General features: G+C 29.5%; 1 protein-coding gene across 5 annotated transcripts in view; it reads left to right on the top strand.

The window, feature by feature from the left end:
* Positions 1-24,540, top strand: part of LOC142331059 (uncharacterized) — a 174,113-nt gene that overhangs the window by 40,729 nt on the left and 108,844 nt on the right. For all 5 annotated transcript variants that reach the window (XM_075376700.1, XM_075376699.1, XM_075376698.1 and 2 more), the window contains exon 3: positions 21,845-21,984. In XM_075376700.1, the coding sequence (XP_075232815.1) occupies positions 21,845-21,984 (140 nt within the window). The remainder of the gene's footprint in view (positions 1-21,844; positions 21,985-24,540) is intronic.

The raw sequence follows: 24,540 nt of genomic DNA, 5'->3' as shown, positions 1-24,540 counted from the left end.
TCCTATCGATAGCTACATCTTATCGATTCAGCTCCCTTCAAGATGTTCACCTTGTATATATCTCTATATAAAATACAGAATATATGAAATTAAAAATGGAATATTGTTGAGTAAAATTTCACCTTACTAAGAAGTCGGGAAATGTGTTAAAAAATAAGGTTACAAGATTTGAGAACACTATTGAATCATTTAAATTAAAGTATGTAAAAAATATATTTCTTACGAATTTTTTTCAATCTTTGTTTTAAAACATGTCTTATAACTGACATTCCAAACAAATAATTCATTATGAAAATGATCCAAAGAGGAATGAAGGAAACCTGTTACAAATTTAAAAGTTATTTTATTAAACAAAACGATGTTGTCTTAAAGGAGATTAGAAACTCTTTTTTCCTGATCGAAATAAGTTCTTGACCTTAAAAAAAGTACAAAAAAACTACTTTTCATTAAGATGAAATGTTATGTTGGTAAATACTCCTACTTGAAGTGAAAACAAAGATTTCAAGTATGATTTTAGTTATGAAAATTAATTCAATTGTTTTAAATAAATTCATACTGAAGTTTTTTTTAAATGTTTTTCCGTTTATATATTATGCAGTACCGACCACAAAACAGAAGGAAATCGAGATAAGATAATGTGATGAATTTAAATTGATACTTTTTGCGTTTTGCTTTAGTTTTATGTAAAACACAAACTATAATATAAAAGCAAAACTCTTTACAGGAAATATAATTTTAATCAAGCCAATAGTTTAACATATATATATGTCGCTCGCTATGAAAAATTACTTCACTGGCTTATTAACAAATAATATGAAAGTAAAATTTTCTTTTTTTTAGTGATCAAACCTCCTAAGGATTACAATGTTAGGCTACACATTATTATCATCAATTGGATCCTAGGTTCACACATAGTTCTGACCTCTTTCTTTGCAAAATTCTTTCTTTTTTCCCTTTTGATTTTCTCACCTTCCATCCACTGTTTCCTTTTCGGGACCATAAAATTTGAGTCTTCTTCTTTTCACTGTATGGCCTATTTTCTCAAAATTTACCTATATTTTCTAAAAGTTCAGTTGGTCTTCCTCAATTCCGACTTGTGTCCGGAATGTAGGATCGTCGACACGGTGGACCATGTCCTGTATCTGTCCAAGGTACAAAGCTGAGCGTACCAGAGTTATTAGGGAACTTGAGAGAGTGAACTCCTTTGATCTGCGGGTCAACCGGAGGACTCGTAGAGACTGGACAAGTGGCTGGCTTTCTTAGATTCCTCGAGGGAATTTAGTAGAATAGGAACCAGGGTGGCTAGAGTCCGCCTGGACAGTTTGATTGACCGAATCTAGGCGCTTCGGCAGCGAGCCACGGTTAGTTACATAACAGGTGTCAATGATTGTCAAAGCTGTCGGCGGAACGGCGACCGCACTGCCGATGGGCATGGGATGCCATGCAGCCGGGAGGTGCCATGCAGCGGTGTTTTGACTTCAGTTTATTGTGGTGAATGTCACGCGGGACTCTGCGATGGAGCTGACTGGGAGTAGGCGATCAATCCGCCACTCCCTGGTAGACCAGACCGGAGTCCGTAATTAACCTGAGTTTCACTAAGGGAACTAGGACAAAATTTCGTTGTTGCGATCAACATACCTATTTTGCCTCGAATTACGAGACATTCACGAAATTGGCTTATAATAAGTAGAACTAGGCGCGGGGTTCGTGCTTCCGCGAGCTAGGTTACCTAGTTCAGAGGAGGACAATGTAGGACATTCAATGTAGTCCGAACGAGGCCTACAGCGAAGGCAATAAGCTGAGTTATTAAATCACCGATGCAAATGTCTACAGAGGCATTTGCATCGGTGGCAACCTGAGGCCAGGCTTATTACTATGAGATGTAAAAAGTCAGAGGGCGATAGACGACTCCCGTTAAAGCCCAACAGTGCAAGGAACGGGGGGGGGGGATGGTGTGGCGACCGGAACGTAACTAGGCGGGTGACTTCCCCTACGGTGTTGGGATGGTCTTCCTCAATGTATAATATGCTTCCGAATAAAATTATGGTTTTACAGTGTAGATAAATTTTTTAACAGCGTCCTAAATTCGTGTTATAAGATAAGCCACCACCTTCATTTTTGGTTTTCATTCCTTCTTTTTATAAAATATTCGGGGTAATTATACCAATCAAGTATTTAATTTTTTGGACACTTAAGAATTCAAACAAGAAAATGGAAAAAGAATTAAGTGTCCAAAAAAAAAAATTAAAAAAAAATTAAGTGTCTTATTTTATTATTTTGAAAATCATTGTTTTTCTTACTTGTAGACCAGTTTTTTTTTAATTTTTGATATTTTCCGCCCGTTTAATGTCTTTTGTCAAAATTATCAGATCAGCAAAGGATAAAAATGTTACATTTAAGTATTTTTAATTTTATTTTTTCGTTTCTCTTAACTATATGGATTATATGGATGGACGTCTGTATGTATAAAAATATATGTATGTATACTAGGGTGCTGCGCCCCTGGCTACTTCGCGGATAGCATTTCAGTATTTCTCTCACCATGTTATAACAGAGAGAGAACCAATGTGCGCTTATATCTCGGTTAGAGGACACATTTTGGGTGAGGCCTCATTAAGTGCGACATGATTTTCCGAGTGTTTAAGCCAAGCTTAAAGTCCCAGTAAATCGATTAGATATTGAGTTATTTGTAATTTTTGTGTTTTTCAACATTTTTCTTACCTCATACCTCAAAACTCATTTTCACTCCCATCTCACGGTGTGACCGAAAATAATATCGTACTTTTCTTCGAAAAGTCGGTAAAAAATACCAAAATAAAATTCAATTTATTTTCTAAATTTTTATAAAAAAATTTAATTCTTACATTTTGTGATTTATTTATCGACTGAAAAATATTGCGCTAAATTACGTCAAACCTTAGATTTCACTCTAAAAATGTAATTACTCTAAGTAAATATGTATCTAAAATTTTCCTAAAGGATTTAATGGAATAATTTAAATCGATGCAATGTCAGAATCTTTAAGCGAATATCAATACCGACACAGGGACGTTTTGATTTACATATAAGGTAATAACGCAACAATAATTATATTATTAGACATTTTTTTGCTATTAACATAATACTTCTAAAATAAATAAATAATTTTAATAATTCTGAAAAAATAAATAAAAAGGTAAATAGTGTAGTCCAAAGGTAAGAAGATGCTAAAATAATTAAGAAGTTCTGCGTCATTGTTAGAGCTATCTATTTACATAACCTTGAGTACTATACGCGGACTGTTTGAGTTTTAGTTTACTGTCACAATCGGTTGTTTGTAAGAATCTTGACAACTGTGTATTATAAAATATATACATCTGTACATCCGCAAGGTAAATTTATTACGTTATTAAAAAATTATTTATAGATTATTTTCTATCGTTCATTTTAATATTATTTTTTGGTCTTTTTTTACTTTGTGTCGGTTTTCACCTTCATTCCAATAATTACGCTAAAATAAAATTCTATGGATAATTTATAATAAAAGTATTATATTTGAAACGCAATAAATCAAATGACATTTACACCAAATAAAAATATTTTTCTTAAATTCGTAACATTTACGCGGTAAAATTAATTATAATGTTTTAAGCCTATAACCACCAACAATAATAATAATAATAATCGATAAGTTATGAAATCATCAAATATTTATTTTAATAACACTTCATACTTTATTTTAATATCAGACTTTAATACAAAAACCATTATTTCAATGGATGATACCACATGTCAGCTAACCATAAGCCTTACTGTTATTTTTTATTGTTAATAGAAATATTTGCTCTAAATAAAATTCTTATCAATTAAAACCTTAAAATATTCATTAATTAATATTACTTTTTTCTAATCGCTATAAAAAAATTCTAATCGCTATAAAATCGCTATATAAAAATTTATTAGTATTTAAAAAAATGTTTAGTATTTAAAAAACATTCGTATTTATTAATGTGTATTGCATTCTATTCATTGAAATATTTTGGAATTAAAATTTCAGTAATGGATTTTCAAATGATACAATTACGTGAACAATTACGTACAGTTATTACTCATTAGTATTTAAATCAATAATTTCTCAATTTGTAACGTGTACGAAAAATATAGACAAACATAGACATTATTATTAACTGCATAATTTTCTTGATAAAACGTTTTACAATCTCAGCTGTTTTTTAACCGTTTTGAACAAATAAGAATTTTTTTATAATAAATGTTTTAACATTTTATATAAAATTACACGATTCGATAAAACTAATACACATGGAACTAACTATAAACGATTAAAAAATTTAAACGATCACCATTTTCTCATTTTAAAAGGCAACATTTTCTAATTTATTTACTTGTATATGTTTGTTGGGTACATAAATATATATATATATATACCTAACAATTATGTTGGATGTTGTTGATTAGTCTGTAGGCTGTATTTTTTTTTTGCACTTTGATAATGCTTCGCATTGAAGGCGAAACGTTATTATTTTCTATTTTAATTTAACCAATGGTTGTTTTTACCTGAAGAATTATAATATGAAATGTTTGTGATCTAATATTTTATCTGCGTATATTATTTGGGTAAAATGTAACGTTTACCATTCCCCTTTTCGCTATTACTCCATTACTCCATTTTCAGTTTTACCTTTTTCCATTTCCTCCCCATTTCCATTTCCTTCCCCAATTTCTTTTTCCGTAATTAATTTTCCCCTTCCTATTTCTCCCTTTGCCCCTTTTTTACATTTTCCCTTCTTCCCATTTACCTTTTCCGATTTTTCCCTTTCACCGTTTTTCCCCGCGCGTAAATAGGTCCAATAGTTTTTTTAGTAGCGGACACACATATCGGAAACGCTGAAATGGAATCGTAAAATATTTAGTATAGCGTATATTGTTTTTACGTCCAACAGATAGCGCAGTTTTTCAAAAAAATCTTAGGTATATAAAAACACGCGCGTATTCGAATGCAACGTTGTCAAAATTTCAAAGCGATCGGTGAAGAACTTTGGGAGATTTAAGATTTTGAACAAACGAACATTTACATTTTTATTTATATAGATATAAATCAAATTTAATTAAAATATTTAATCCGTTCTTGAGATATACATTTTTATTGAAAAGATACTAGAGAAAATAAAGTAAATCAGGACATTTGTTCGAGTGAACTTTTTTGTTTATTTTGATATCGTGAATCTGTACCTTTTGAACCTAAGCTCCCAGGCCACTCTGTATAAAATTTCTGTAATGAAGTAAATCGATTACGTTTGTTAAAAAACTAACGTACATAAAATGAAGAATATTTCTTACTAAGAATCCGCTTTTGAAATTTGTATATTTTTTTCAATTATTCAAAAAAAGGGACGGTTGTGTTTTGTATCATATATTTGTAGATATTACGGGTATTAGTTACTGTATGTGACTGAAATAACTAAATAAAAATAAATACTGTGAGCGTTTGAAGTACAGTCACGAATGATTGGAAAAGATAAACGGACAGAGTTAAATTTTTAGAAGTAATAAGGAAAACAAGAAAGAAAACTTTAATCGGATAAATGCGAGAGATAACACAATTTTCAAACTTTTTCAGAGCAACATTTAAATAACATAAACTAAACCCGCTTAATATGTGCATCATTGAAAGTACGTAATTATATATACTGGCCATTATCCATAAAAAACCTGATACTTACATTTAATGATATTTTACTTATGTTTTCTCCCAGTAAATATCTCAACGAATTATTTTATTTAGATTAATTACCGTACGTAAAGTTACTACCGCTTACATTTCCACACAGCATTAAAAGTTTAGTAGTACTCTTTGATCTTCTCAGGAGTTGTAATTGCAAGTATAATTGACTTTTATAAAGTAAAGTAGGAATTTTATTAAAGTATAACTTTACGAAAATAATTAAAAACGTTGCTTCTAATTTTTGGTCTGGAATATATAATAAGCCCGTTAAGTGATGGAGAAAAATACAAAAAAAAAATGAAGAGCTAGAATAGCATCATTAAAAGGTGGTCATGCCAAAAATGGGGTATCAAATGGGGTATCAGGTTTTCTGAAAATCTTTACGTTTTAAGATCAGACTAGTTTATATAGACATGTGTGTGTTCTATCTAAGACTGACCAAAACCCGATACTCCATTTTTGATATGATCACCATCCTCTCCCCTTTAATATAGCGTTGCTAACTGTATTCGCCAGGAATGTAAAATAAAATAATTATAAAATAACGATTAAAGTAAAAATAAAGGTGGTATCAGTTGCAGAACTATCCATCCCGTCAAGTGGGTAAGTCACGCTCCGATAAGTCCTATAACTACGGGTTGTTTCTGACGCACGACTTACGCACACAAACACAAAATTCCAATGTAATTTCACAACTTACATCCAACAAATTTCGCTTGTACGGTCGGCAGACTGGTGTAGTCGCAAGGCTTAAAGCACCAAATACCGAGTCAACCGGGCGGTCGATCGAGACCCAGCAAGATCGAAGGAACATAATATTTACACTAATAAATATTTAATAAAGAATTAGTATATTTAAAAACCTTTATCGGGTTCATGTGTACCTTTAAATATTAAATATAAAAATATTTTTGTTAAATTAAAATTAAATTTAACCGATACAAAAATACAAGATTACATGTTCGCTTTATTTAAATTATAAAATGACACATTGTGACGTCACAGGTGTGACGTCACAAACTTACCGTGTCATTTTATAATTTAAATAAAGCGACATGTAATCTTGTATTTTTGTATCGGTTAAATTTAATTTTAATTTAACAAAAATATTTTTATATTTAATATTTAAAGGTACACACGAACCCGATAAAGGTTTTTAAAGTTTGTGACGTCACACCTGTGACGTCACAATATAGCAGACGCCACAACAGCATTTTTTGAAGCGAAGGTGAATTTTGAAATTTTTTTCATTCAAATATTATTTTTAAATTTTTAACAAGGGCCTAAGAATGGAGATACTGAGAGTGACCGTGCTCTGTGGCCTCACCACTTTTAAGTTGAAAATTGGCATCGGTGCTCCTCGTTTATAAAAGCAATCTGACTAAATTTGATCAAAATCGTTCCAGTAGTTCTGTAGATATAAGGTGATGTACAGCCCAACACCGAACACACACACACGCGCACACAAAACTATCTTATTAAAAAATAAATGGAAATTTTCTCTTGTAAATTTTCACTTAGTAAAAAGATTAAATTTAATTGAGAAATAACACTACTGTACTTGAAGGATTATAAGAAGGTGCAACGAAAGGGGACTGAAAAAGGGGAACATCATAGATAATTTAATGGTAAATGGAAGATATTAGGATCTTAAAAGTTTATCTGGCTCAGGTCAGTTAACCTACCCACCGGGTTGGTCTAGTGGTGAACGCGTCTTCCCAAATCAGCTGATTTGGAAGCCGAGAGTTCCAGCGTTCGTCCTAGTAAAGCCAGTTATTTTTATGGATTTGAATGCTAGATCGTGGATACCGGTGTTCTTTGGTGGTTGGGTTTCAATTAACCACACATCTCAGGATTGGTCGAACTGAGAATGTACAAGACTACACTTCATTTACACTCATACATATCATCCTCATTCATCCTCTGAAGAATTATCTAAATGGTAGTTACCGGAGGCTAAACAGGAAAAAGAAAGAAAGGTCAGTTAACCTGACTTTTATATTTTTAGAATATATTTTTAGAATATATTTATTTAAATTTAATAATACAAAACTGAATTAAAATTTTGTAAAGATTTTATCTCAATATTTGTTGTTAGTGTTTTAACAATGATAAAAGTATTCATTGTTTGAACTGCACCGGTCGTGCGCCAATTCATGTAAGTTAATGTTTTAAGAATATTTTATCGATAGGTGTAATGAATTTATTTTATATATTAAAATCTCACTGGACCTTATATAAGTACATTTTTTTCCTTATTATAAAAGAAATAACATTTACCAAAAAAAAAAGAAAACAAAATTAGAACAAAATAATCAACCATTTAATCAACCATTTCCAAAAAAAAAACGTTCTAAGTATAAAACATTTAAGCAATCGTAATTGGGACATAAAAAATATTTTATTATTTCTTATAAATAAATAAAAACTAGTGTTTCATGGTATATAATTGTATATTATTTAATAAATAATAATATTTTAAATAAAATTATATTTAACATGATAAGATATGAATTATATTTAAAAAAAAGAATATATATATATATATATAGAATGATAGCAATAAAAATGAGTCAAACGAATATGAAATCATATATTATGTCATCAACCTAATTTGTAGTAAAATATTGCAATAAAGAATTAGTATCAAACGAATTGAAATCATATACTATGTCATCATCCTATTTTTTAGTAAAATATTTAATAAAGAATTAGTATACCTAAAAACCTTTATCCGGTTAGTGTGTACCTTTAAATATTAAATATATATTTTTGTTAAATTGAAATTAAATTTACCAATACAAAAATACAATATTACATGTGCGCTTTATAAATTATAAAATGACACGGTAAGTAAATATACTGTATAATAATATATCTTTATAATTAAACCTAATTCATAAAATTTGGAAATTGGTTCTGCCGGAAGAGATGGGGGTAATATTAACGGAGTAAGCGGTTTGTATTTCGTGAAACTTTTACTGGGATGCGATTCTAAGACTCCAAAAAAAATATCATTGAAAATAGAATTTCAAAAATAAAATTTTGAAAAAAATCATCACTTCAGTATTAAATATATATTTTTTAAATTCTTTACCGCTTCAGTTTCATATTAGTTTCACAAAACGTTTACCATGACTATAAAAAAAAAAGCTGACAACAAAGTTGTAATACTTTCCTGGCATCGGTTATTTTTTCTTATATAATGGAAAAATGATTTCACTTTACGTTTGCTGTACTAAAAAAATTCCACTCTTATATAACAAATAAAAAAAATTACCTTGAACTTCTTTTCTTGTTAATTAGATGGTGGGGGGGGGGGGGAATTATGATGAATAATTTTATCGTAATATTATTAATAAAATTTAATAAGTTTACATAAACCAAACAAAATTAATTTAAAAAATCTAATCTAACAAATTGCCCCATAAGCCATAAAATTTCATCAAAATCGGTTTATCCGATCAAAAATTATTAACCTTCAAATAGGGCAACACAATTGTGTAAATAAGAACGAATATTACCCCACTTTCTTTTGCTTTTTGGGGTGCCTCGGTCATAAACATGAAAAAACCCATTGCCATTTTTTAACTGATTCCCATTCTTTCCTTCTTGCAGCGTAGCTCTAGAGGTATAATGCCAGGAAAGTAAAAGGAACTAAAATAATTTTTTTTTTTAAATAAAGATTTATATATTCTTCACGTTGAGGTTCCTTTCTTGCGTTGTATGCTGTTATATTTAAACTTTATTTGATTAACTTTACCTGAGGTATAATGCCAGGAAAGTAAAAGGAACTAAAATAATTTTTTTTTTGAAATAAAGATTTATATATTCTTCACGTTGAGGTTCCTTTACAACCTCCAATCTACATAATCAGTTTTTCTTGCGTTGTATGCTGTTATATTTAATTAACTTTATTTGATTAACTTTACCTGATTTCGAGTAAAATTAATATATTAATATATTCTAAATGTTATAAAACAGATATATATTAAAGTAAATAACTGAACGTATATTACCCTTAGTATAATAAATTCTACGCTAACATCAGACCTATATAAAGATAAGATTTAGTTCCAACACAAACACACTCAACGTCATATCTTTACTACACGGAGTAGTGGTGGGGGTAAAACCTGTGATTTCACATGGCGAAGTGGCGGGGGTAAATTTTCCGCTAGAAAAGTAAGAAGGTTTCAACTTTTATAGAATATACTACTTTCAGTCTTTATAGAAACCCGAAAAAGAAACTAAATTACAAAAGGCAACGGAAGTACACACACCTTTGTCGACGAAAAATATTCATAACTTATTTCTTTGCCGTGGAGGTAGAAAAATAATAATGAAGTAAGATTAATCTTTTTTTCTTGATGAATAACTTCACCCGAGAGATTAGATTAATAAATCGGTATTTTCTTCTGGATGGTTAATATACTATTCCTCGGATATATGTAGGAACTACTCTACAATCTTCCAAGATGTATTTGGGGAAACCGTGGTAAACCTTGATCAGTGCAGCATCAAAAAATATTCAATTAACTACAAATGTAGTTAAAGTATTAAAAATGTAAATTGTAAATAAATTAAATTCTTCAAGACACTAAGTATAAAAAGTAATTAAAAAATAAATTCAGAGATTTCTCTATTATTTTTAATTGGTATTACTAAAAAAAATCATCGTCAGTGTAATATTATTTATGTAAATGAAAATCTTTAATTAAATTTTAAACAGATTCTTAGGAAAACTTTAAAACGGTTAGATAATTTATAAAAAATGGCAACGTGCCAGCATAATGATTGTGTTGAACTTTACGAAAACAGTTCTATTGTGTAGTTTGATAAAGATGTATACCGTTATTATTTATAATTTACTAAATAAATAATTTTATTTACTAAATATTGCACATGCTTATTGCAGAATTATGTAATGAGTCAAACTTAAATGCGGCAATGTCATATTTCCAATAATTATATGAATCAATTTTATTTCAATGAATTATTAAAAATTTTTTCAGCTTTTCTTTGTGTGTTAATAGATCAATAATTATGTAATTCTACTTGTTTTAACTAACTAAATTATTAGTTACTTCAAGCAGTTTTAAGTTAAATAATTAACAGTATCAAATGTTTTTAATTTCTCAGAAGTTATTTTCAGCTTAATTACCACATTTACTGCAGTACACATAAATTTCAATAATATTTTAATATTTTTTATAAAATATTTTATATTTATATTTTTATATTTTAAATTTTATCCATTAGTCATTCAGCTCAACGACTGAACCGATTTAGGCGCGTCGGAATCCTTACGTTACCGGAAGTGTCATAGGTTACACACACTATATATATATATGTGTGTGTGTGTGTGTGTGTGTGTGTATGTGTGTGTGTAAATAAATTAAAAAAAAAATTATACTACATACTCGTACAAAACTATATAGAAAGTTGTTAACCGCACGTCCTGTAATTACCCAATATTAGTAATTATCCTATATTAAAGAGCAATGTTTGTCACCCGCACGCATAATGCGATCAGAATGCGCTCATTTGAAAATCAAATGCGAATTTGAAAAAAAGTTTTTTTTTTAGAAAGACTTTATTATGCTTCCGCTGCCATTTTCTATAGTCGATTAATCTTTTAAATAAAGCTAATTTGAAATTAAATAAAAAGAAAACGGATTTTCTTCATATTGTTCAACATGTACATAAATAAATGCTCAAATAATCTTCATTAAAGTCTTAATTAAATATTTATTTTCACGAACCTGCCTCATTACGTCAAATAACATGAATGCTCATTCGTTTCCTTTAATTGTTGTGAGTTTAGTTTACCTGTCCTACCGAACAGACCTCTTGCTAGCACATGCTAATTCCATTTAATTTTTATTGATTTTTGTTAAATTTTTGAATTTTAGAAGAAAATTAACGGTATTACTTTCCGTCGCAAGGTAGAATTTGGGGGTAAAATTGAATTTTGTTTACGTTTTGAGTTATAAGGAGTACGAAAATACCATTCTCTTAAAATGTAAATATGTACAGAATGTATCCCACAGTTCTCCCGGGACATTCAATACCAATTCTACTTGTGAAAATAATGGAAAATTTTCATATTCAAATATATTCTAAAATTCTTCGTTTACGAGTTACAGCTAATGAAATTTTTTTATGACAATTATGGGATAGAATTATTGATTTTTGATTTTTTTTACCTGAAAAGTCGAATAAAATAGATCCCAGAACCGTACCTGCTAAGTTGAACGAAACAAAGAAAAGTTTGAAAAAATCGAATTTTATTTAGAAACAGTACATTTCAACTACGTTTGTCAGAAAGTAGTTATTTAATGCGAACATAAACCAAACTCTTTTTTGATGGTGGAAACATTCGTGAAAATTTTGTAAAAACAAAACTTATTAAATTATTTAGATAATAATTTATTTTATTTATGACAGAGAATAAAATAACAGCTGATCAACAATGCGTAATACTGTATTAGTGTTTAAATCATTCTGTGAAGTTCATTAAATATATCGGATACTGTGAACAGTGCTGTGTGTTGTTAGGGAAGGTTTTCTGTGATGTTAATTTGAAAGTGAATTTTAGTTTGCCATAGAAAGCAGTGCCAACTTATTTACAAGAGAGGAATACACTGATAATGTATTCATCTTTGGTGAGTAATGTTGCTGCAGAAATACGTTTTCAGAATCGCAGGATTCCAGATCCCAAAACAATTAGCGCGACTTTTCGCAATCTTCGGCCAACAGGTTCACTACCCAGTATTCGTATCAGCTACAAAAGATCTTTCGAACTCGACGCTGTTATTTATGAAATTATTATCGATGAAGTTCAGCGCAGTCCAGGCGTCAGTACACGACGTCTTCCTAAGCGGATCAGCGCAGTCCAGGCGTCAGTACACGACGTCTTCCTAAGCGGATCGGATTTTCGCATTCGATGGTTTGGAGGACACTAAAACAAAATATTTTATGTCCTTATCGTAAACAGCCAAGTTCAACACGTGCCGCTTCGCTTGGAGTTCTGCAGCTGGTGGAATACAAATCGACAACACTAAAACAAAATATTTTATATCCTTATCGTAAACAGCCAAGTTCAACACGTGCCGCTTCGCTTGGAGTTCTGCAGCTGGTGGAATACAAATCGACAACACTAAAACAAAATATTTTATGTCCTTATCGTGCCGCTTTTATGTCAACACGTGCCGCTTCGCATGGAGTTCTGCAGCTGGTGGAATACAAATCGACAACTTTGGACCGTTCATATTACCTGGCCGCTTAAATGCTGAAGTCAACTTGCACTTTCATCAAGAAGAGTAGTCGCAGCTCTGGTTCTGAGACGCGCGCGCTTCACCTCTTCTTTTGTGCCATTTCCACTCACTTAAATCACCATTTCCCTGAAAAATTGATCGGTCGTGGAGATCCATCAAGATCGCCTGATATCGCCTTTAGAATTTTGCGTTTGAGGATGGATGAAAAATATAGCATACAAAAGTAAAATACATAGCAACTTCAGCAACTTCACCGGCGTAGCTGAAATCCAAGCTATTTGTATCTCGTTTACGAAGGTTTATTTTGAATGTTTTACACTCACGAGTAGGATAGGTTATGAAGGTCTCGGGAAAAGTTCGTGACACATTCTGCATGTATTATTTATGTATCGGTGTACAGTTTAATTGATTTGAAATTTATACATGCTGTAATAGTGTATGTAAAATTTTATATGAGAAAATTTGCTGAAAATCGGTCGAGCTGTTCTTCAGTTACGTTCAATTTAAGTTTTCTTTCTTTGTTTAGCCTCCGGAACAGCCGTAAGGTATTACTTCAGAGGATGAACGAAGATGATATGTACGGATGTAAATGTAAGTTTAGTCTTGTACAATCTCAGGTCGGCCAACAATTTTAAGTTCTACAACAGTCAAATACCTAATTTGAGGTTATGTTGACTTTGTATTTCTATATTTTTCATACTGTTATAGGAGAATGTTAAAAATCAGATGGGTGGATAAAGTGACAAATGAAGAGGTATTGCGGCAAATAGGTAAAGAAAGAAGCATTTGGAAAAATATAGTTAAAAGAAGAGACAGACATACAGGCGCATACTAAGGCGTCCTGGAATAGTCGCTTTAATATTGGAAGGACAGGTAGAAGGAAAAAATTGTGTGAAGGCAGGCCACGATTGGAATACGTAAAACAAATTGTTAGGGATGTAGGATGTAGAGGGTATACTGAAATGAAACGACCAGCACTAGATAGAGAATCTTGGAGAGCTGCATCAAACCAGTCAAATGACTGAAGACAAAAAAAAAAAATTTTTCATACGCGCTTATGCGATGAATCACAACGATGAGGGAATTTAAACGGTTGAGGATAATCTAATTTTCTTATTAACAGAAAATATATTTTAATATTAAATAAAAAAATGTATACCTTTTAGTTTTCTCGTATATAATATACAGAAAACATAAATGTATATTTTGTATATTTCTTGTTCCAAAAAATTATCACCTTTTTGCACACTACTATAATATATTATTTTAAAATATTATTATATGCTGTTGCGTAATCTAGTATTAAATCAGTCGGTGATAATTATTTATCGTTAAAATTAAAAACAAACAATAAGCTTTATTTAATACCACGTGATTCTCTTTTATTACGTAATTAATGGTTGTGTGTCAATCATAACCTAACATATGCAAATTATATGTCACTAATAAATTGGTTTTTATCAATTTGTAAATAGGCGCTAAATTATTTAATTATTTACGAATTAATATTTCATAATGTTGTTGAAGGCGTGTTAAAAGATTTTGTCAAATTAATAACTTTATTTTTTGTACTTTTTTATTTAGCTTTAAAAAATATTGCAAAAGAATTTACATTTTACGTTTTATGAAATCATCGCATTTTTGTTTTATTAATTAATTATTAGAATGTAAAGGAAAAATGTAACTGAGATTTGAACACGATAAAAAAAATTAAAGATATAACTCTAGATTTTTATTTTATTTAATATGAGTTATATCGTAGTAATCTGCTTAAAATTATAACTGTATACTACCTAAACTGTATACTACCTAAAATTACAAGTATAATAATTGTTACTATAAGAAATTAACATAATATACTAAAATACGCGTATTTACAAAAGAAAATGATTACATTTTATGCCATCATTTTAGTTACTTATAATAAAATTGTTTCATTTTATACAGTTCGGTAACAATTTTATTATATCGTATTTTTTTTAAAGGCCTAGTTTTATATTTTCTGTAAACAGTTCTTGATTGTTTTCTAACTGTTTTTTTATCAATTAATTTTATTATTATGCTGTATTTTTTTTAACTATAATGAATAAAAGTAAAAATATTATAAGTAACTAAAATGATGGCATAAAATGTAATAATTTTTAAAAAAAATACGATATAATAAAATAGCTACCGATCGGTATAAAATGAAACAAAACTATAAACGAAAAATTAATGTAATTTCTCTGTGAACAGACCAAGTTTGTAACCCACCGGGTTAGTCTAGTGGTGAACGCGTCTTCCCAAATCAGCTGATTTGAAAGTCGACAGTTACAGCGTTCAAGTCCTAGTAAAGCCAGTTATTTTTACACGGATTTGAATGCTAGATCGTGGATACCGGTGTTCTTTGGTGGTTAGGTTTCAATTAACCACACATCTCAGGATTGGTCGAACTGAGAATGTACAAGACTACACTTCATTTACACTCATACGTATCATCCTCATTCATCCTCTGAAGAATTATCTAAACGGTAGTTACCGGAGGTTAAACAGGAAAATGAAAGAAAAAGACCAAGTTGGTAGTAAAAGATTGACTTCCAATATTTTCCTGGCCGTCTAAACTCTTCACCTTCGAAAAAATCATCCGTTTTGGTAAATAAAATCGATTTCGTTTTAATATTATATTTCCTGCATCAAATCAGTAATCAGAGTGGAATGACCGATCCGATGAATGGTATTTTTGTACTCCTCATACCTCAAAAGTAAAAAAAATTCATTTTCATGCCCACTTTTCTTCAAAAAGTCGATAAAAAAAGAAAACAAACGATTTGGAAAGTATAATTTAATAGAATTTTTATCGATATTTATTGGCAGTAAGAAAACATAACTTTCAGGGTGAGAAACCAGCTTTTTAGCGAGAGTTAACGGTAAATTACACCTTTTTATTAATTACACCATTTTTTATTAATGAAATTTAGCAAAATCTATTCTAAAACATTGGGGTTTTTTAGTGACGTGAGCACCACTATCTGAAACTACTGCCTATTTACATGTTTTTTTTTATTAAATTCACTTCTTGTCACAGATTTTGATTTTAATTTCGGATTCGGATTAAGCATCGTTAGATGACTACAAAAATAGTAAAATTCTGTATACAATCATTACGCAAAAACGATATAAGCTATCGTGTTGATTCAGGCGCGCTAATGTTAAGGTTTACTAAAACGCATAAAATATTATAAATATCAATTTTGTAAATCAAGTGTAAGATTATCAAAATGACGGTAAAACGAACTTTTTAATAAATGAAAAAAATAAAATGTGCCGTAAAACCACTAAACCAAGAGATAAAGTATTCTAACTTTTCGATTGTCGAGTAAAGACAATAACTTTGTAAGAAATGAATTAACTGAAAAGGCAGTAATAATAATAAGAATGTTCGTTCGGAAAAGTCTTATGAACTTTTCATTGATAACCGGTTTGTTGTAAGAAATTATAAATTTAATGGCTATAGACAGTCGCTGCTGTGCCACAAAAGAAAAGAGAGAGAATCCGGCCAATATCAGAAATCTGCTGGATTCCTATCTGTGGAAATTTTTTACAACGGCTAATCGTTTTAGGCCACAAAAAGAGTCGGTATAATTGAGTCAGATATGTAATAATGCCTATTAAATTACATATACACATTATATATTAAGAAAAAAAGAAAAGGAGATAAAGTCTGATTCGAACCGACGTGTCTTCCCTTGTAAGATCCAAATATTTCATTAATTAAATTTTTTTTGGCTGTAACTCATGAACCGATGAAAATAAGTTATGATTAATTAATAAAAAAAGTTAATTAAGAGTCCAAAATCCAAACTTTTTTACACTTTTGGTTCAGGTGATTGCAATCAAAAGGGGAGGTGCACAACTAAATGTTACAACAATCCTAAATCCGAAATTTCAACATTATATGGAAAGATATAAAGACTTTAGAACAAAGAAGCGAATACTTTCTTTTAATTTTATACCGAATCATCACTCATGAAGAAAATAATTATTATCTATGCTATACTTCAATCATAGCAATTTTTTTATATTAAATAACTAATATGCATTCAAGAAAATGATAAGAATATATTACAAAACGTAAAGAATTAAAAAAAAATTATTTACAAATCGAGCAATGTGTGTAATAATGGAGGGTAATAATAATTAATGTTAAAATAATATTTAATTACTTATCTTATCGAAATAAAATTGGTTTACAATGGATTAATTTGTAGTAGTCAATAAAATAAGTCTACAATTAATCTCCTGATGACGTGACAATTATTAATATTTGTAAATGTTGTGAAACAAATAAGGTAACATTTTTATTTCAAAACTCGTTATCATTAGTTTCTTATTAAAAAAAACGTTTTAATAGCAATATAATTAAATAGTTCATTTGAATATAAATCAACATAATTAATTATAATACAAATTTAAACTTTCATTTTACTATATATTGCATAATAATTGTCAAATTAAAAAAACAGATTATAATAAAATCCAACGAAATAGAGAAAAAATACTTCTTAAAACAGACTGAATCATAATTATTCATCATACATTATATATATATATATATATATATATATATATATTTGATTGCAATACAAATAGGAAACTTACATGTACATCATTTTTCAAAATAGTCTCCTTGCATTTAAACGCACTTGGTTCGTTGAACTGCGAGCCAGGAATGCACCGCTTCTTTCACTGTTTCGTCCGAGGTAAATCGACGGCCTCTTAAGGCCTCTTTGAGTGGACCAAACAAGCGGTAGACAGAAGGGGCACGTTCAGAACTATACTGCCGATGGCAGTATGTGGACGGGCATTGTCGTGCAACAACACAACACCTTTCGACAGTAGTCCTCGGCCTTTGGTTATTGCAGTAAGGGTCTTTCTGTAACGCGCACTATTTATTGTTGTGCCCTTCTCCTCATAATGTTCAAGTACTGGGCCTTGTGAGTCAAAAAAAACCGTAAGCATCTGTTTTCCTGCGGACGGTTGGGTTTTGAACTTTTTTCCATTCCGTACTCTGCAGTTTACTCTCCGGCTCGTAATGATGGATCCACGTTTCTTCACTGATGATTCTGTCTACGAAGATTTTTTATTTATATATATTTTCGGTTATAGATATTTTCGGTTCGTTACCATAGCGATCCAAATATTTTTGACAGATGTCCAAGCGCGTTTGTTTACGCGAACGTGTGAGTTGTTTTTGGACCCATCTTGCACAGACTTTATGGAACCCAAGTCTGTTGTGGACGATTTCGTAGGCACAACCGTGACTGATTTGCAGACGATGTTCCACTTCATCGATAGTTACTCGTCTGTCTAAGAAAACGTGCACGCTCAATGTTACACTCAAACACTCTTAGCAGCAGATTGTTATGGGCATTTAATATTGAATTCCAGATCATTAAATCATTAAATCTGTAGGCGCATTTTTAAATGCGCCTACAGATTCCTATTCATATTTGTTAACGCGAAGCAAAATTATGATTTAAATAATTTATATTGACAATATATTTTTTTTTTCATTAACGTAAAATAGTGAGTGTATTTATATACTAGTTAAATACAGTTAAATATTACATTCTAAAAATTGGAGTTTTATTCAGGAAGGTAAAATTACGTATAAAGAAAGGCCAAAGTAAAAAAAAATCGAATAACATACTATCTCAACTCTCAGGAAATAAAAAAATTATCAAACATAACTTTTGGAAAAACGGTTTTTATAATTTTTATTAATGTTACTGATTTTACATGGATAATCGGAGATCTAAAACAAAGAACAGAAAAATTAATTGGTTGTTAGAAAATATTAAACGGTTGGTAAAAATACTAAGTTAAGAGGTTTTAAGATAAAATTTAAGTAACAGAATCGTTTACCAACCATTTAATATTTTCTAACAACCAATTAATTTTTAAGACTAAAAATAATCTGTTCTTTTTTTTAGATCTCCGACTGGATTTAAATAATATTAACTCATCCAGGCTTAGAAAATTTTGTTATAAAACAATATTTAAACTTTAAAAAACAAAAACTTAAAATATATAAAAATGATAATTAAGGACTGAAGAAGTATGCTGACACTAAGCGACTGATTCAGAAAAAAATTTTAAAAAGTAGCATTACAAAACACACCACAATGTTTAAAATTTTATATTTTATGACTAGAGAAATATATGTAATAACATTTTAAAGAACAAATTTTATTCTTTTAGTACTATAATAAGGGCAACAGGTAACAATTAACTAATACAAGTAACTTTAATACAAGTAACTACAATTTATACTTGAAAATTAGAACATTAAATACCGTTTTTTCAAAGTCGAGTTATTGATTTTTCATTACAGGAAATATTATTACTTTGTAAAACATCAACTTATTTTTCAATTCTTTGTTTTTTACTTTTAAACGTTTTTTTTTTTTTTTAGTTTAGTTTGTTTATATATTTAATTAATTATATTTATATTTACATTTACATTTACATTTACATTTACAATTTATTTATATTAATATTTACATTTCGTTCACGAATCGTAGGCTAACACCGAAACTCAATACCAAGGATTACTTTGTTGTAAGCTGTGCCAATAAATTAACCCTGGTGTAGTCTGATTGCACTAGACGGTTGTTTGTACTGGTCTAACCTACGTATTGAACTGCTTGTTGCATATCGAAGGTCAATCAAGTTCAATTCCTGCTTTAATTTAAATAGTAGTATGTGAATTCATTGAAGAAAATAAAGTCAACAATGAAAATAAAACACAATAGAATACTTTGACCGATAAAATAGATAAAACGGAATTATTTTTCTTTTTTACGATATTTCTCCGTATAATTTTATATAAAATTGATCTGGAATCTAGAATTTCTATATTCCAATACATTCCAATACATTTATATAATTTTATATAAAATTGATCTGGAATCTAGAATTTCTATATTCCAATACATTCCTCCATTACATAAGCCGTTCCTCCATTACATAAATCCCTTAAATAAATCCCATTTACTTATTTTTGTTACCTTTGATTTATAATTATAATAAATTAATTAATAAATTAATTAATTAATTTATAATTATAAATTTAATTTAATTTAATTATATGATTTTATACCTTTAATTATAATTACCTTTGATTTATATGAATCTAATAGAAAATATATATGGACTGTTCTAGAATGTAAAGCCTAGAACAATTGCAAAGCCGCATATTCTAGAACAATTCAAATGCTGGTGAAATAGATGTGACATCTGGAATAGAATTATTCTAGAATTTTATATTTTATGGTATCGCTCACTAAAAATACTCTAGAACAATTGCCAACCAAAAAACATCTGGATTCTATATACCGGCAATAAAAATACACTCGAACTTATATATAAAAATAATCTGTTATCAATAAAAAACATCTGTTCCAGATGTTATATTATGTTATACCGGCAATAAAAAACATCTGGAATATTCCAGAGAATATTTAACGTTTACAGAAGATAAAAATTAAACTGCCACTTATCTAGAACAATTAAAAAATCAAATGGTAATCAAAAACATCAGGAATATTCTAGAATCTAGATATAATGAAAAAGTGAATCATGAGCTATACAATTAATCTAGATTCACTTTTTCATTATATCTCATCAGGAATATTCTAGAATCTAGATATAATGAAAAAGTGAATCATGAGCTATACAATTAATCTAGATTCACTTTTTCATTATATTTTTCATTACGTAGGGAAAATAACAATCCACCTTCTCATAGTGTGATCCTTCCACACTACTTGAACCACTCCTTAAACGAACATTTTATTTGTTGGATTCTAATGTACATACAAGAGAATTAACCAAGTGAATCATGAGCTATACAATTAATCTAGATTCACTTTCATTATATCTAGATTTTAGAATATTCCAGATGTTTGATTTTTTTTAATTGTTCTAGAGTATTTTCTAAGTTAAATATTCTCTCGCTCATAATAAAATACTCGTACGTAGGGAAAATAACAATCCACCTTCTCATAGTGTGATCCTTCCACACTACTTGAACCACTCCTTAAACGAACATTTTATTTGTTGGATTCTAATGTACATACAAGAGAATTAACCAGGTCATCAAAAAAGGTTTAAGTTGTATTGAATTTCGTAGCATTTATATATTTTTGCTCATTGAAGTGACCTTCAGTGCACTGAGACACCGTAATAAAAAGTACAGTATTTATTGTACATCGAATGTAAAATCATATATATATATTTTTTTTTTTTACGTTCAGATAAGAATACAAGAATACAATTTGATAAAAATACGGTTAAAGAAAGAGAAAATGTGGACATTAAAAAATATACTACCGAATAAAATTATACAACCCGAATAAAATCAATTTTTAAAGTAATTTAATGAAATAAAACTATAGAAACCTGAAAAGTCAACTAAATAACAAAAGACAGAACAGAATAATCGTAAAGTACACACACCTTTGATAACGAAAAATTCCTAACTTATTTCTTTACCATGGTGACAGAAATATAATAATGAAATAAAAGAATTAATCTATTTTTTCTTAATAAATGTTTTCTTATACAGTGATAGAGACTCAGTTCACTGTTTCTTTTGTTCAATTCATTAATGTTTGTGTTTCAACCGGCATGTCAAGAAACATGGGTAAACATTTGGTTGCACAAATTAGGCACAGAAAGTTTGTTGTTCTTCTTTAAGAAACCATCTAAAATAATTAAAATATTAAATATTAAATATAAAAATATAAAAATATTAAATATTTTTTAATTACTATATTACTTAAATTTTATATTGTTACAGATGTTGGTAAAATAAACATTATTACTAATAATGAAAACTACGAAATAAGAAAATATGATCTCACCAATGGTGGAACAGGTTACGCACTACAAAGGTTTCCGAACGATTTGGCCACAGATGTAAATAAAAATATAATACAAGTAAGTACTTACATTTATATTACACATTTCCATAGTTTTTTTCAGTCATTTGACTGGTTTGATGCAGCTCTCCAAGATTCCTTATCTAGTGTTAGTCTTTTCATTTCAGTATACCCTCTACATCCTACATCCCTAACAATTTGTTTTACATATTCCAAACGTGGCCTGCCTGCAGAATTTTTTCCTTCTACCAGTCCTTCCAATATTAAAGCGACTATTCCAGGATGCCTTAGTATGTGGCCTTAGTCTGTCTCTTCTTTTAACTATATTTTCCAAACGCTTCTTTCTTCATCTATTTGCCGCAATACCTCTTCATTTGCCACTTTATCCACCCGTCTGATTTTTAACATTCTCCTATAGCACCGCATTTCTAAAGCTTCTAATCTTTTCTACTCAGATACTCCGATCGTCCAGGTTTCACTTCCATATAAAGCGACACTCCAAACATACACTTTCAAAAATCTTTTCCTGACATTTAAATTAATTTTTGATGTAAACTAATTATATTTCTTACTGAAGGCTCGTTTAGCTTGTGCTATTCGGCATTTCGCTCCTGCTTCGTCCATCTTTAGTAATTCTACTTCCCAAATAACAAAATTCTTCTACCTCCAATTTTCACATTCAGTGGTCCATCTTTGTTATTTCTACTACATTTCATTACTTTTGTTTTGTTCTTGTTTATTTTCATGCGATAGTTCTTGCGTAGGACTTCATCTATGCCGTTCATTGTTTCTTCTAAATCCATTTTACTCTCGGCTAGAATTACTATATCATCAGCCAATCGTAGCATCTTTATCTTTTCACCTTGTACTGTTACTCCGGAGATAGGGAAAATCTAAGTAACGGAGATAGGGAAAATCCTTGTTGGACTCCCTTTCTTATTACGGCTTCTTTCTTATGTTCTTCAATTATTACTGCTGCTGTTTGGTTCCTGTACATGAACCCAAATTTTTTTAAAATGCTGAACATTTTATTCCAGTCTACGTAATGCCTTTTACGTTGGTCTATAAACGCCAAGTAAGTCGGTTTGTTTTTCTTTAATCTTCCTTCTACTATTAATCTGAGGCCTAAAATTGCTTCCCTTGTCCCTATACTTTTCCTGAAACCAAATTGGTCTTCTAACACTTCTTCCACTCTCCTCTCAATTCTTCTGTATAGAATTCTAGATAAGATAGATTCTATTCCAGGAGCCTTTCTGCCATTTAAAATCTTTTAATGCTCTCTTAAATTCAGATCTCAGTATTGTTTCTCCCATTTCATCCTCCTCAACTTCCTCTTCTTCCTCTATAACACCATTTTCTAATTCATTTCCTCCGTATAACTCTTTAATATATTCCACCCATCTATCGACTTTACCTTTCTTATTATATATTGGTGTACCATCTTTGTTTAACACATTATTAGATAGATTATCATACATCATTATTAGATTTCCATAGTTACAAAAACTATAGTTTCCATAGTTATATTATTTAATAATTTTTATATTAATAAAAACCATCTGAATAAATGAAACTTTGATTTTTTACTGCTAAGTAAAATAATTTAACCTTTCTATCGAGAAACAATGAATTAATAATATTATTTACAATTTTTATTTTTTTCATTTTCTGCATTTCTTTTTTTACCCGTGTTTGGTTGTTACTCTCGAAAAGATCTCTGTTTCATAAAAATAAAATTTTTCTATAAGATTAAATTAAAAAAATAATTTAAAGTGTTATATTTTCCTTCTTTTTTTTACTGTATTTTGAATAGTAAATAATTAGTGTAAAATATTTAAATTAAATTTATTACTTCCATAATCCAATAATAATATTTAAACTTTACTGGATCGTTAATTATTCTAGGGATTTAAATTTTTTTGCAACTGACATATTTATTTGCTTGTAGATGTTCCAGAAATCGTTTTTTTAATAAACTCATAGCAAATAATGACGACGTAAAGGATGTAATTAATTACTTAAGTGAATTTTTGAAGATAATGAAATTTAAAAATATTAAACAATAAGAAACAAAAATATCTGCTTTTAAAACTAATATAAAATAATAAAGCAGAAATTTATAGAATTAAATATGAAAAACAAAATTTTAAAGAAAATACTATATATGAATGACAGAAATTTTAAAAACAAAAATTTCTGTCATTCATATATTTTCTTTAAAATTTTGTTTTTCATATTTAATTCTATAAATTTCTGCTTTATTATTTTATATTAGTTATTCACTTAAGTAATTAATTACATCCTTTACGTCGTCATTATTTGCTATGAGTTTATTAAAATTTACATTTTTCGTTCAGCTCAATGATATCTTCTGTATAGTATAAAGCTGTATGAATCTTTCCCTCTTTTACTGTTCAGCCTCCGGATCCACCGAAGGCTGAACAGTAAATGAACTGTAGTATTGTGCAGTTTCAGGTAGACCATTCCATTCTCAAAATGAAAGCAATCGACGCCCATCATCAACAATCATGATAATTATTGCTGAAATTTGATGGTACGGTTCTTTAGATTTATTTGTTTCTGGTTATAGTGATTTTCGATATACACCCAATCT

This window comes from Lycorma delicatula, chromosome 10 (genome assembly GCF_047948215.1).
Source record: "Lycorma delicatula isolate Av1 chromosome 10, ASM4794821v1, whole genome shotgun sequence".
Lineage (NCBI taxonomy): Eukaryota > Metazoa > Arthropoda > Insecta > Hemiptera > Fulgoridae > Lycorma > Lycorma delicatula.
This window is presented reverse-complemented; position numbering and strand designations above follow the sequence as displayed.